Genomic DNA, 14759 nt, shown 5'->3' on the forward strand with positions numbered 1-14759 from the left:
TTTTTTAGCGTTTTTATTTAATAATTGTTATTTTCAATTAACAATCACTCCTCACACATCTGATGCAGGATTTTTTTATCAATTAAACATTATTATGACTTATGTAAGAAAATGATGTACATTTTACAATTTTATAATTTAATAAATTATTTTTTTTATTTTAAATTAATTAAAATTTTTCATTTTCATGAATTATTTCATTTTCAGTATTTATTTATTTATTTTTAATTGTAAAATCAAATTATAAATGAACACAAGGCACTTTTGAGAGTGGAAGGGGTTTGAGACGCACAGTTATATCGCTCAGGTCTGTTTATTTCCAATATTATAGTAGCTTTAGGAATATAATTCAGATATATTGTGTTAGTTGTAGCTGTAAAGTCGCAATAATTAGCAGTAAATGTTATTAAAGGCAATTATGAATTCAGTACTGTTCAAACGCACGTATGCATGAACACACTGACACACACTCACACTCACACACACACGCACACGCACACACACACACACACGCACACACACACACGCACACGCACACACACACACACACACACACACACAGGTCTTCCAGCAGGTGTCTTCGGTGACCTCAGACTCATCTGGATCTGTTTCTGTGTCTAATGTGTGTGTTATTTGTTATTGATCGTATACAGCACTATTTATTAACAGAATCACTCCATTATTCATAATTTTTTAATTAATATATTCATTTTTATGGATTATTTCATTTTTGTAAGTTTTCTTTTTGTTGTTTCACTTATAATTATTAAAATTTGTATTTTATTTTTAAATTATTTCTCAAAATGTTAAATTTTGTGCATTTCATTTTGATTAATATTATTATTTTTATTTCATTTTAAGTAAGAATTTTAATTTAATTATTTTTATGTAAAAACTATTTACATTTATACATTTTTATGAATCGTCATTTAATTTTCAGTGTGCATTTTAATTTTAAAATCAGTAATTAATATTTTACATATTTATGATTTAAGTAATTATTTGCTCCCATTTTGAGAAACCCTGATCTGAAACATTGCACATATTAAATATGAAAAATCAATTCAACTCAAACCTTATTGCATCCGAGTGGTGAAGTCTCTAAATAGTTGAGTTTGGCTTTGTTTGATGGGCTGATCTTCCTCTGGACCAAAGCTAAATAATGTGCTGCTTTCAGACAATCTGAAGTGTCTTACAGCGATTCAACTGCCATGAAAGGAGCTTTAATTCTCTAATCAGACGGATATTGAAATCTTCATCAGTGAAATATTAAAAGCACATCAGTGGAGGCACACTGTGGTATTTCTATGTATATGTCTGATCATAGTTATGAATATCAGCAGCTCAGTGTTTGATTGACTCTAATGAAGAGTCTGTGGAGAATTGTGTGTGGAGTTTTAGTGTAGAGAAAGAGAGTTGAGGAAACATTAAAACAATGTTGAGACAATTGCATGAGAAATCCAGGAGAACATTACCTCATTTAAAAACATTATGGTGCATTTACATGTATGATGTACTTTGTTGGAACAAACTGAAGTACAAAATAAAGAGAAAAAACCTGAGTTTGGACATTTTTAATGAGTTGCTAATTTGCATGTATTAACTACTACTGTACTTTACTTGAGTATTTGAATGAATTTTCACTTTTGCATTTAATAAATAAAGCAGGCAAGCACTTGAAAGTGCTTAGTATTTTATTAATTTTTTTTACTTATTTTATTTGACTAATTTTACAGTTTTTAATTAATTATTTTTGCATGCATTAAATACATAAAATGTTTCACTGTCTGGTTTTTAATTTATGATTTGCAATACGTTTATTTCGTTTTTTTTATTTGCACAAGAATAAATTAATAAATAAAGTACCGGACATTGCTTAATATTTTATTCTACTTAAATGTTATCATTCTTAACGAATTGCAATTTTTTTATGCATTAAATAAAATAAATTTAAAAGCACTCACTCTGTAAATTTAAAAGTCTGTATTTTAAATTTATGATTTGCACATTTGCGTTTGTAAGGGTCAATAATTATTTTATTTTTTTGCCTAAATAAATATATTGCTTTATTTTATTAATTGATTTTATTTTTCATGTTTGAGTTCAGATTTTCTGAAAAGAGAGGGCTCTCTTTCTCTCTGATGAAATCCTGCAGTTTACTTGTGACTCAAAGAAGGAATATAAAAATAAACCTCTACTTTTATGTTTTAAAAATAGAAATATCAAACATCACATTTTCCCTCCATGCATGACCAAGATTCATGGTGGTTCAAATTACTCGAAATTAAATCATTAAATAATGTTGAAATATATAAATAAATGATTAAATACTTCATTAAATACATAAATAAATGCATTATTAAATATTAATTCATTAATTCACTCAATTATACGTGCCAACATCTGTAACCCTGAAAATGTAATGCATTGGAAATACATAAATGTTAAATAATTAAATCAATAAATGAATATGTATATATATAAACAAATAATAAATTACATTTAAGCATTTTGAATTAATAAATAAGTTATATATAAGTTAATGAATTAAACAAATTAATATTTATTAAATAAGTAAATATACTGTATGAGTGAATGGATGGATGGATGGATGAATTAATGATTGAACGATTTATTGATATATTTCAACATTAAGTTGAAGTAATTTAGCCCTTTCTGTCAGACGGCATTAAGACCGCGCGGAGGAGACTGCGGGCGCGCGCCACGTGCACGAGCGATCACCTGCAGCGCGCTCGCGTTTGAAGTCGTGCTGCCCGGTTACAGCGCGGAGCGCGCATCAACCCCGCACGCGCCGCGCTGGTTTAAGGGCGGATCGGGATTTTTTTGTTTAACGCGGCTTCACTGGAATTCCGCGTCTGACCGGGATTCTCCCGCTCATCCTGGTTTTCTGGAACAGCTGGCGAGACGCGGTCATTTACCGGGATCATTCCGTTCGTTTCGCGGCATAAACGCCGGGCGCTTTTGTGTTGATGCAAATGATGCGTCCGGTAAACGCGCGGCGGGGAGAGCGGCGCGTCCGTCGCTCGCGCTGATGACAAAAGCGGACTCCGGCGATCAGAGCGCGCGATAGAAACAGAAAGAAGGAACGTTCACCGGGAAGGACAATGTCTCTCAGCAGAAGCATCGAGCTCGAGCACTTTGACGAGCGGGACAAGGCGCGCCGCTCCAAACGCGCCGCTGCCGGGGGGTCGGGCTCGCGCGCGAGCAGTCTGGTCCCGAGCCCCGCGCACAGCGCCAACTGCAGCATCTACCGCACGCGCACGCTGCAGGCGCTCAGCTCCGAGAAGCGCGCCAAGAAGGTCCGCTTCTACCGGAACGGAGACCGCTACTTCAAGGGTCTGGTGTACGCGGTGTCCGGAGACCGCTTCCGGTCCCTGGACGCGCTGCTGGCCGAGCTGACGCGCGCGCTCGCCGACAACCTGCACCTGCCGCAAGGTGTGCGCAACATCTACAGCGCGGACGGCGCGAGGAGGATCACGAGCCTCGAGGATCTCGAGGAAGGTCAGGCGCTCACGGAAACACCCGCTACATCACGGAGACCTTCACGTGTCAAACAGACGTTTATTAGAAGTGTTTGTGTCCATGATTTAGATCAGAATCCGTGTTAAACTCAGCTTATAGACGTCTGTCAAGCGATCTTTAACACACTGTGAAGGGTTGCAGGTTCGAAGCCCTTTAAAGGTTCCTTTCAACATGAGATGTAGCGAAATATCATTATACTGCTAATAATATATTATTCCTATTATATATACACAAAAGATATATAATATATATATATAATTATTATTATTATTATTATTATTATTATTATTTTACCACACTGGAATCGAGGCTGGGAATTAATTAAGAATCGGAATTGGAAAAAAAATTTTAAATAAAAATGTTTTATTAAATTAATAAAATATAATAAAAATGTTTTTTTTTTAAATAAAACATTTTTAAAAATCTAAATGTAAAATTACAATAAATAATTTTAAATTAAAAGCAATCAAAATAAAACACTTTCTAAAAACTTGAAATATTTGATTTACCTGCATCTCATTTGACCAGAAACAAACAATGATAGAAAAGAAATGGTATAATCTTACTTTATACAGAAGTAGTCTCATCAGAAACATTCCCCTCCAAATACTGAGATGGGGAAGAATACTATCATTACTATCAGATAACACATGTACAATTTCAAGAAAAAAAAACTTCAATATATTGCAATAATAATATTTTCGTGGAAAACTGTCATGGAAAAGATACATTAAAAACTACTTAAATATGCATTTACTGTCTGAATGATTTAAGCTCAGATTGTGAACTCTCTGTCAATCAATCATCTTCACAGATGACCAGAGGGATGCTTCTGACACCCTAGCAACCAGCCAAAACATCCTAACAACCATAAAACATAACCATAAACAACTTTAAATAAATCTATTACTTTGTGCTAGGATTTGAAATACTTTAATAAATTACATAACAAAACTATTGAAATAAAATGAATAATTATATATTTTTTAAAATGTACATAGCTTTAATTAATTTGCAAGTTTTAGTTTTAGTATAATATATATTAAAAAGTAGAATTAAATAATAAAAAATAATGAATATCAATTTAAACAAAAATTACATATTATACCAAATAATTAAAAAATAAAACCAAAAATATATAGTTTTTATTTATGGTTATATTTCAGTTGTCATTTTAGTATTTAAACCCATTTCTGTTTTGTCCACATTTAAATTTTTTGTTATATTTAGTGAATTAAATAATTTAGAAAAAAAAAAAAAATAAAAAAAAATAATGTAACATTAAGATAAAAGATTTAAAATAAACAATAAAAAAGTTAAACAAATTAAAAATTAAAATAAATATTTGGAAACAAAACAAAAAACGTTGAATTAAAACAACTTACTTAGAAATAAAAAAGAAATACATTTTAAAAAATAAATAAAAATAAGACTTGATTAATTGGGAAATAAAATAAATGATTTTAAAATAAACAAATGTAAAAAATATAATAATTTAGAAATAAAAAAATGTTCAAGCAAAGTGAAAACAGTTGAAATTATAACAAATTTTAATGTACAATAAATTATTTTTAAATAAATGTGAAAAATAAAATCAATTATATAGAAATTTTTGAAACCAAATAAAAATCGAAAATTTTAATAAATCATTTTAAAATAAATAAATTAAAATACAACACTTACTAAAAAGATGAAATACTGTATTTGTTAACCTGCATGGCACGTGACCATTACCCAGCCTCAAAGAATCGTGCACATGCTCGTGTTGTTGATTTATGACGTATAAGAAATATCTGAGCTGATCCTGTGTGTTCCTGCCGCAGGCGAGAGTTATGTCTGCGCCTCAAACGAGCCCTACAGGAAGGTGGACTACACCAAGAACAGCAACCCTAACTGGGGCTCACGGCTGGCGGGGGCGGGGCCCGGCGCGGGGGCGGGGCCTGGGGGCGGAGCTGGACGCACAGGGGGCGGAGCCGAGCGTCAGGGGCCTCAGCGCACACCTGGAGAGTCGAGGGAGGCCAAAGACTTCATCAAACCCAAACTGGTGACGGTGATCCGGAGCGGGGTGAAGCCCAGGAAGGCCGTGAGGATCCTGCTGAATAAGAAGACAGCACACTCGTTCGATCAGGTGCTCGCAGACATCACCGAAGCCATCAAACTGGACTCCGGCGTCGTGAAGAGACTCTACACGCTGGACGGGAAACAGGTGTGGAAAAACAAAAACTACATTTATATTGCACAAACATAAAAGGATGCAAGGCCTAACACTTCTGTTCAGTTCACACTCATGTCCGTTTGTTAATCAGGCTGATCAATAATCATCTATTAGTGATAGCTGCATCCTGCTCATGCACTATTTTGAGAGCGTTTGTATTTCCTGAAGAGAGTTTATTATTCCTTTAGTTCAGTTTTTACTGTTTTAAATTAGATTTTATTTTATAGCAAGTTTTCAATTCAAAACTCGTTTTTTTAAATATATTTTATATAGTTTTAGTAGTTAGTACCTTTTAAATTTTCAGTTTTCAAATTTTCCAAATTTTACTATTTTAATTATTTGAAAACTATTTTCAATAGTTTCAATTAACAATAACAACAGAAAAACGACTATTTAAAGCGATCGTTTGCCCAGAAATGATAAATTTTTCATCGTTTACTGTCCCTGAATTGTCCTTGATTTTCTTTCTTCTGTGCAAAACAAAGTAGACAGATTTTAAAGAATGAAAAACTGTCCCAGATTTAAGAGTTATGTCAATAACAAATTCAATTTGATATTATACATTTTATACATTACAAATTTGAAATATAGATATTAAATATATTTATAAACTTTACATATATATATATATATATATATATATATATATATATATATGAATATTTATTTATACAAATTTAATTGTATATATTATTTATTTTATATATTTAAAAATTAATATTTAAATAAAATTTATTTAAATATTTGAAAAGATTTATTTAAAATATGTTAAATTAAACTGTATTTATGTTGTGAATAACAAATTACTTTTTATATAGTATTATTTATTTTATATATATAACAAAATTGAAATATAATTATGTATAATTATAAATACAATTTATACAAATGTTTAACCATTTCATAATAAAACAATTAACATTAAAATAAAACAAATAAAAAAAATATATAATTTAAAAACAACCAAATAAAATAAATGAATTTAAACCAAAACATGAGTGTAAAATAAAATATGTAAAAAATAAATGAAAAAAACAATTGAAAATTTTTATAATTAATTTTAAAACAAAACAAAAATTTCAAATTAATATAATCCAGTTTAAAACAAAACGCAGAGTGCAGCACTAAACAGATATAAACAGTGGGTTAAGCTGCATGAGCATTAACCGTCAGTTTCTGCAGTGAGTCTCACAGTAAACTACACAGCTGTCCAACTGTGACGGACTAATAGAGAGTGTGTGTGTGTGTGTGTGTGTGTGTGTGTGTGTGCCGGTTGCCGTGGTAACCTGCGTCTCCCCTTGGCCCCAGTGAATGTGAATGTGAGCTTCATCTGTATGCCACACACTCCTCGCTGCAGACTCACACAGGGCTTCCCTCACAAACCTCTGTCGCTCACAGCACCAGTCAATCAAACCAGTAGTAAAAATCATAGACATATGTGACCCTGGAGCACACAACCAGTGTAAACGGTTCCAAATTGAGATTTATGCATCATTTGAAGCTGAATAAATCATCTCTCCACTGATGTGTGCTTTGTTCGGAGGACAATATTTGTCTGAGATACAACTATTTGTAAATCTGAGGGAGCAAAAAAATCTAAATATTGAGAAAATCATCTTTAAAGTTGTTCAAATGAAGTTCTTAGCGATGCATATTACTAATCAAACATTAAATTTTGATATATTTAGGGTAAAAAAATATACTAAATATCTTCATGGAACATGATCTTTACTTAACATTCTAATGATTTTTGGCATAAAAGAAAAAACAAATAATAGTATCTCAGTGATTTTATCCCACTGATATATAAAAGATTTGCTCAATCTCATCTGATGAACAGCAGTGATATTTCAGTATTATTTATATAGTGTTGTAGTAATTTGATTAAAGGTTTTATAATCTTGTTTTGTATTTTCGTCATTTTTAGTAAATTCAACGTTCACTTGCAGAACGCAAGCTTCTAGAGGCACTTAAGTCTGAAGTAATGGTTTTATGCGAGCAGCTATTGGAAGCCAGTGCAAATGGATAAACAGAGGTGTGACGTGTATTATTTCCGGCTCATTAAAAATGAATCTTGCTGCCGCGTTCTGAATTAATTGTAAAGGTTTGATAGAATTGGCTGGAAGACCTGCAGAGAGAGCATTGCAATAGTCCAGCCACAGAACAAGAGTTTGAACAAGGAGTTGTGCAGCATGATCCGAAAGAAAGAACTTGATCTTCTTGATGTTGAATAAAGCAAATCTGCAGGATCGGACAGTTTTAGCAATGTGGTCTGAGAAAGTCAGCTGATCATCAATCATAACTCCAAGGCTTCTAGCTGTTTTTGAAGGAGTTATGGTTGATGTGCCTAACTTGATGGTGAAATTGTGATGGAACGATGGGTTTGCCGGAATCACAAGCACACACACACATGTGCTTGTGTGAAGGTGGTGGTCCTTTATCCAGCAAGAAATGTCTGTTAGACAAGCTGAGATGCGAATAGCTACCGTCGGATCATCAGGATGGAATGAGAGGTAGAGTTGAGTGTCATGAGCATAGCAGTGGTATGAAAAGCCATGTTTCTGAATGACAGAACCTAATGATGCCATGTAGACAGAGAAGAGAAGTGGTCCAAGAACTGAGCCCTGAGGCACCCCAGTAGTTAGATGCTGTGACATCTCGCCTCTCCAAGATACTTTGAAGGACTTTTTTTATTATTATTGATATATTTTTAGAATAGAAGTCTTTGCTAATAATTAGTACTGGGCAATGATTACTTGCGATTAATTGCATCTAAAAAAAAAGTTTTTGTTTACATAATATATGTGTGTGTGTGTGTGTGTGTGTGTGTGCTGTGTATATTATATGTATTATATATATATATATACACACATTATATATTTATATGAATATATAAATATTATTACAATTATACACAATAATTTATTGTATAAGTTTGTATTTGGATACAGTACAAAATAAAATACACAGTACACACGTATATTATGTAAACAAAACAAAAATATATTTTGGATGTGATTAATCGTTGCCCTGCAGCACTACTAATAAATCACCTCAAGCTCCCCAGTGAAATAAGCCTGTGTGTGTGTGTGTGTGTGTGTGTGTGTGTGTGTAGTTGACAAGTCTGCAGGATTTCTTCGGTGATGATGATGTTTTCATTGCGTGTGGATTGGAGAAGTTTCGTTACGCTCAGGATGACGCTGCTATCGGACACGCGGGGAAGGGTGCCGCGGCTGCGTTTGTCAATGGTGAGATCCACACACACGTATTTATGAGACAGACTCTGCTCACACACTCCTGTCTAAAAGCACATCTGTCTGTCTCAGAGTGTAAGAAATCACGGCCGTCTGTCCCACCCAAGATGACCAAGAGCTCCGGAGTCCCGCGCTCAAAATCACCTGTATCAGGTAACACACACTCACACACACACACACACACACATTGGTTACTCCTGAGTTTTGATGGTGTTTATGCTGACGGTTTTCAGCCAATGAGGCTCCGAGGAGCGACTCTCCACCGATGAGGTCATCGCAGTCGCCCTGCAGCCCTGCAACTCAATGCAGCCGGAAGGTCAGTGTGTGTGTGTGTGTGAGTGTATTTGAGAGAGAAAGTGAGTGTGTGTGTGTGTGTGTGCACACCTGTGCTCTGAGTGTGTTTGACGTGATCTGTCCTCTTTAGACGTCCGATCATGAAGCGTCTTCATCCCCGACCAGAGACCTCCACGATGAGGAGGTCCTCAGTCCAGAGGGTAAAACACACACACACACACACACACACACACACACACACACACACACACACACACACACACACACTTCAGATAAAATAACATTTTGTTAATCTATTTGTACTTTGTTGTTGAAGGGTTAGTATATTCAATAAAACTTTTTATTTGTAACTATATATATAATATATAATATTTTGAGTCTGTTTTTAGATTCTCGGTTTTCATTTACATTATTGTTAAAGTTTGAGTAATTTTATTTTGTTGCTAAATTTTCTAATTTTTATTAGTCCAACAGCATGAATAGCATTTCTGTCATCTAAAAGAATAAAAATTATGTTTTATATTGCTCAGCCCTGCTGTAGCTCCGCCCACAGTGTTATTCTATTGGTCAAAAACATCAGGTACATTCTGATTGGCTGTTGTTTTGCCGCTCTGTGACGTGACGTTCTCTCTCTCTGCAGTGAATGGAAATGAAGTTCATTCGTCTGTCATCACTGAGAAGTATAAAGTGGGGAAGGTGATCGGCGATGGAAACTTCGCTGTGGTCCGAGAGTGTGTGGACAGGTAAATACGGACACATTATTGATCAAACTAACTGCAGATGTTGTATGTATTCGCTGAGGATGTCATGTGTGCTGCTCTCAGGTCTACAGGACAGGAATATGCGCTGAAGATCATTGACAAGGCCAAGTGCAGCGGAAAGGTACCATTTCAAACACTTCAACAGTAAAACACCTCATCAGGTCTTCTGCTGTCTGAAGCCTTTCCCTCTTTCTTCATTACATTAATGATGTTGAATAAGTTTCCTCTGAGATTGTTTGAAATGCGTATAAATGTATTCAGTTATTATTAAACAAAAATAATTCAAGCTTTTAATATTTAATTTAATTTCTGTTAATTTACATTTATTTTGTTTCAGTTAACAAAAACATTTTTTTTCCTTGTTAATTATAATTATTGACTCCAACTTCTTAAAATTTGTGCAGTTTTGAAATCAAACAGTTTCTAGTAAACATTTTTGCATATTCACTCACTACACAACAGTGAAAGACAGCAGAGATTCTGATTGGTTGACTGGTGTTGACAGGAGCACCTGATAGCCAATGAGGTGGGGATATTGCGCAGGGTTCATCACCCCAGCATCATCATGCTAATAGAGGAGCTGGACACGCCCACTGAACTGTACCTGGTGATGGAGCTGGTGAAGGTCAGTCAGCCGTACACACTAGCAAAAACACACATACACTCACAAACTTGCACACACGCTCGTACACACACACTCTCCTAGACACAACCACACAGCAGTCCCAGTATGATTAGTGTGACAGTGTTGTGTGTTTTCTGCAGGGCGGTGATCTCTTTGATGCCATCACTTCCTCCACGAAGTACACAGAGCGAGACGCCAGTGCCATGCTGTTCAACCTGACCGGAGCACTGCGATACCTGCACAGAATGAACATCGTACACCGAGACATCAAACCAGAGAACCTGCTGGTACATACACATTTTCTCTTGCACTCACTCACTCACCTCACACACACTCACTCACTCACTCACTCACACTCACTCAATCACTCTCACTCACCTCACACACTCACTCACACTCACTCAATCACTCTCACTCACTCACCTCACACACTCACCTCACACACTCACTCAATCACTCACACTCACCTCACTCACTCACTCACACTCACTCAATCACTCTCACTCACCTCACACACTCACTCACACTCACTCAATCACTCTCACTCACTCACCTCACACACTCACCTCACACACTCACTCAATCACTCACACTCACTCTCACACACTCACTCAATCACTCTCACTCACTCACCTCACACACTCACTCTCACACACTCACTCAATCACTCTCACACTCACTCACCTCACACACTCACTCAATCACTCACACTCACTCACCTCACACACTCACTCTCACACACTCACTCAATCACTCTCACTCACTCACCTCACACACTCACTCTCACACATTCACTCAATCACTCTCACTCACTCACCTCACTCACTCACTCAATCACTCACACTCACTCACCTCACACACTCACTCAATCACTCTCACTCACTCACCTCACACACTCACTCTCACACACTCACTCAATCACTCTCACTCACTCACCTCACTCACTCACTCAATCACTCTCACTCACTCACCTCACACACTCACTCTCACACATTCACTCAATCACTCTCACTCACTCACCTCACTCACTCACTCAATCACTCACCTCACTCACTCACCTCACTCACTCTCACTCACTCACCTCACTCTCACACATTCACTCAATCACTCTCACTCACTCACCTCACTCACTCACTCAATCACTCTCACTCACTCACCTCACACACTCACTCAATCACTCTCACTCACTCACCTCACACACTCACTCTCACTCAATCACTCACTCACCTCACACACTCACTCAATCACCTCACACACTCACTCACTCAATCACTCTCACTCACTCTCACTCTCACACTCACTCACCTCACACACTCGCTCACACTCACTCACTCACTCACTCTCACTCACCTCACACACTCGCTCACACTCACTCACTCATTCACTCACTCACTCACCTCACACACTCACTCAATCACTCTCACTCACTCACTCACTCACCTCACACACTCACTCACTCACTCACTCACCTCACTCGCTCACACTCACTCACTCTCACACACTCAATCACCTCACACACTCACTCACTCTCACTCACTCACTCAATCACCTCACACACTCACTCTCACTCACTCACTCACACTCACTCAATCCAGTGTTTTTTTTTGGCAGCCCTTTTAGTTTTAGTCTTAGTCTTTTGGACGAAAATGCTTTTTAGTTTTAGTCACATTTTAGTCAGTTATAAACTTGATAGTTTTAGTCGATGAAAACGCAAAAAGGTTTTAGTCAAGTTTTAGTCAATTTTAGTAAAAAACAAAAAAGTAGTCTTTAACAAATTAATTTAGATTAAAAAGTATTGGAAATGGACTTTAGGTTTTAACGAGTTTTGCAATTCATAAAACAACAGTTAACCTTAAAAGCTTTGCATAATAAGCTAGACTTTCTCATTGATGGAGATGCAGTGCTGCCAAGCTGTACTTCATGGTCGCATTGGGCAGAAACCTTGTATCCACAAATGTCAAGTTATTTTTTTTCCATGAATTGATGCTCTTCTAAAATTTCAGCATATTAATTAACCAGTAATCACAGATATAAAGGCATGGTTTAAAATTTAAACAGCAAAAAACTTTGAGCTACTACAACATTACACACAGATAAAGTGGTAACAGTGGAATCACTGTTTTACTCCAAAAAAAGACAGGAATAAAAACATTCTTACTTTGGAAATTGTGGCTTTATTTGAGAAAGTGCTAAAGTGCAATGAACAACATGCCAAAAATATAAGCTATTGAGGAACAAATACTTATGCTCTACAACTTGTGCTTCACCTTGTCTGCCAGTGCAACAACAAGATGCATATTATTTGTAAACACAAACACCATACAACCCTGTCTAATAAAAGTGACACAAACATTCAGGGATGCAAACACATGTATGGTCAAAAAAGAGAGAGTTATCGAAGCCCTCACCCCGCAGCAAATATCACAATTTTATATTTATATATGAATGTCAAGAGCTAAGAAGTGTATGTATTTATATAGCCTACACTACACACAAGTAATATACAATTAAATTATGCTCATTTTAAATGTATTGTGTAGGCTAGGTATAAAAATATAGGCTTTTAATAATCTTTCAGTGCGCAAAACCATGATAATATGAAACGCTTTAAAACAGAGCGCACAAAGCGCGTATGCACATCGTGGGTGCAGAATGATGTGCTCAAAGCAACATGGAGTCACAGTGTGCTGTGCTGCTGAAGTACGCATTTAAAAGTACGTGCAACCCCGCCTCGATCTGTAGGCTGCAGCTGGTGCTTCTCCAAAACAGGCAGAAATGACATGCATTGTGAACGTCACTTATAATAATTTTCGCTCTGTCTTGTCTCGTCAACGAAAACTCGAAAACGTCTCGTCATGTTTTAATCACATTAGAGCCATTTTTAGCTTGTCATCGTCGTGTTATCGTAATAAAAAAAGGTGCGTCGACGAAATCATTTCGTTGTCGTCATCGTTGACGAAAACAACATTGACTCAATTACTCACTCACACTCACTCACTCGCTCACTCACTCACATTCACACTCACTCACTCACTCACACTCACTCACTCACTCACTCACACTCACTTACTCACACTCACTCACACTCACTCACTCTCACTCACTCACACTCACTCACTCACTCACTCACACTCACTCACTCACACTCACTCACTCACACTCACTCACTCACACACACTCTCACTCACACTCACTCACACTCACTCACTCTCACTCACTCACACACACTCACTCACACTCACTCACACACACTCACTCTCACTCACTCTCACTCACTTTCACTCACTCTCACTCACTCACACTCACTCACACTCACTCACTCACACACTCACACTCACACACACTCACTCACTCAATCACTCTCACTCACTCACTCACACTCACTCACACTCACACACTCACTCACACTCACTCACACTCACTCACTCACTCACTCACTCACACTCACACACTCACTCACACTCACACACACACTCACACTCACTCACACACTCACTCACACTCACTCTCACTCACACTCTCACACACACTCACTCTCACTCACTCACTCACTCACTCACTCACTCACTCACTCAATCACTCTCACTCACTCACACTCACTCACTCTCACTCACTCACTCTCACTCACTCACTCACTCTCACTCACTCACTCACACTCACTCACTCACACTCACTCACACACTCACTCTCACTCACACTCACTCTCACTCACTCACTCACTCAATCACTCTCACTCACTCACACTCACTCACTCACACTCTCACTCACTCACTCTCACTCACTCACTCACTCTCACACTCACTCTCACTCACTCACTCACTCACTCTCACTCTCTCACACTCACTCACTCACACTCTCACTCACTCTCACTCACTCACTCACTCTCACTCACTCACACTCACTCACTCACTCCTTGACTCAGTTACACTCTCACACACACACACACTTGTGCAGTGTATTAACACACATCTGTGTGTGCAGGTGTGTGAGTATCCAGATGGCACCAAGTCTCTGAAGCTGGGTGATTTTGGGCTGGCGACAGAGGTAAAGGGACCGCTGTACACCGT

The 14759-nt window shown here is 36.9% G+C and overlaps 1 protein-coding gene across 2 annotated transcripts in view; it reads left to right on the forward strand.

Moving 5' to 3' along the window:
- The first annotated feature begins 2739 nt into the window (after positions 1 to 2739).
- The window catches only part of LOC113041342 (serine/threonine-protein kinase DCLK2-like), a 16745-nt gene continuing 4725 nt past the window's right edge, over positions 2740 to 14759 (forward strand). For both annotated transcript variants that reach the window (XM_026199809.1, XM_026199810.1), the window contains exons 1-11: positions 2740 to 3522; positions 5367 to 5749; positions 8874 to 9006; positions 9085 to 9165; positions 9246 to 9328; positions 9437 to 9506; positions 9947 to 10049; positions 10131 to 10188; positions 10573 to 10692; positions 10833 to 10979; positions 14674 to 14759. The exon at positions 14674 to 14759 is cut by the window's right edge and continues 48 nt beyond it. In XM_026199809.1, coding sequence (XP_026055594.1) covers positions 3126 to 3522; positions 5367 to 5749; positions 8874 to 9006; positions 9085 to 9165; positions 9246 to 9328; positions 9437 to 9506; positions 9947 to 10049; positions 10131 to 10188; positions 10573 to 10692; positions 10833 to 10979; positions 14674 to 14759 — 1661 coding nt within the window. In that variant the 5' untranslated portion in view covers positions 2740 to 3125. The remainder of the gene's footprint in view (positions 3523 to 5366; positions 5750 to 8873; positions 9007 to 9084; positions 9166 to 9245; positions 9329 to 9436; positions 9507 to 9946; positions 10050 to 10130; positions 10189 to 10572; positions 10693 to 10832; positions 10980 to 14673) is intronic.

This window comes from Carassius auratus, chromosome 23 (assembly GCF_003368295.1).
Source record: "Carassius auratus strain Wakin chromosome 23, ASM336829v1, whole genome shotgun sequence".
NCBI classification, from domain to species: domain Eukaryota; kingdom Metazoa; phylum Chordata; class Actinopteri; order Cypriniformes; family Cyprinidae; genus Carassius; species Carassius auratus.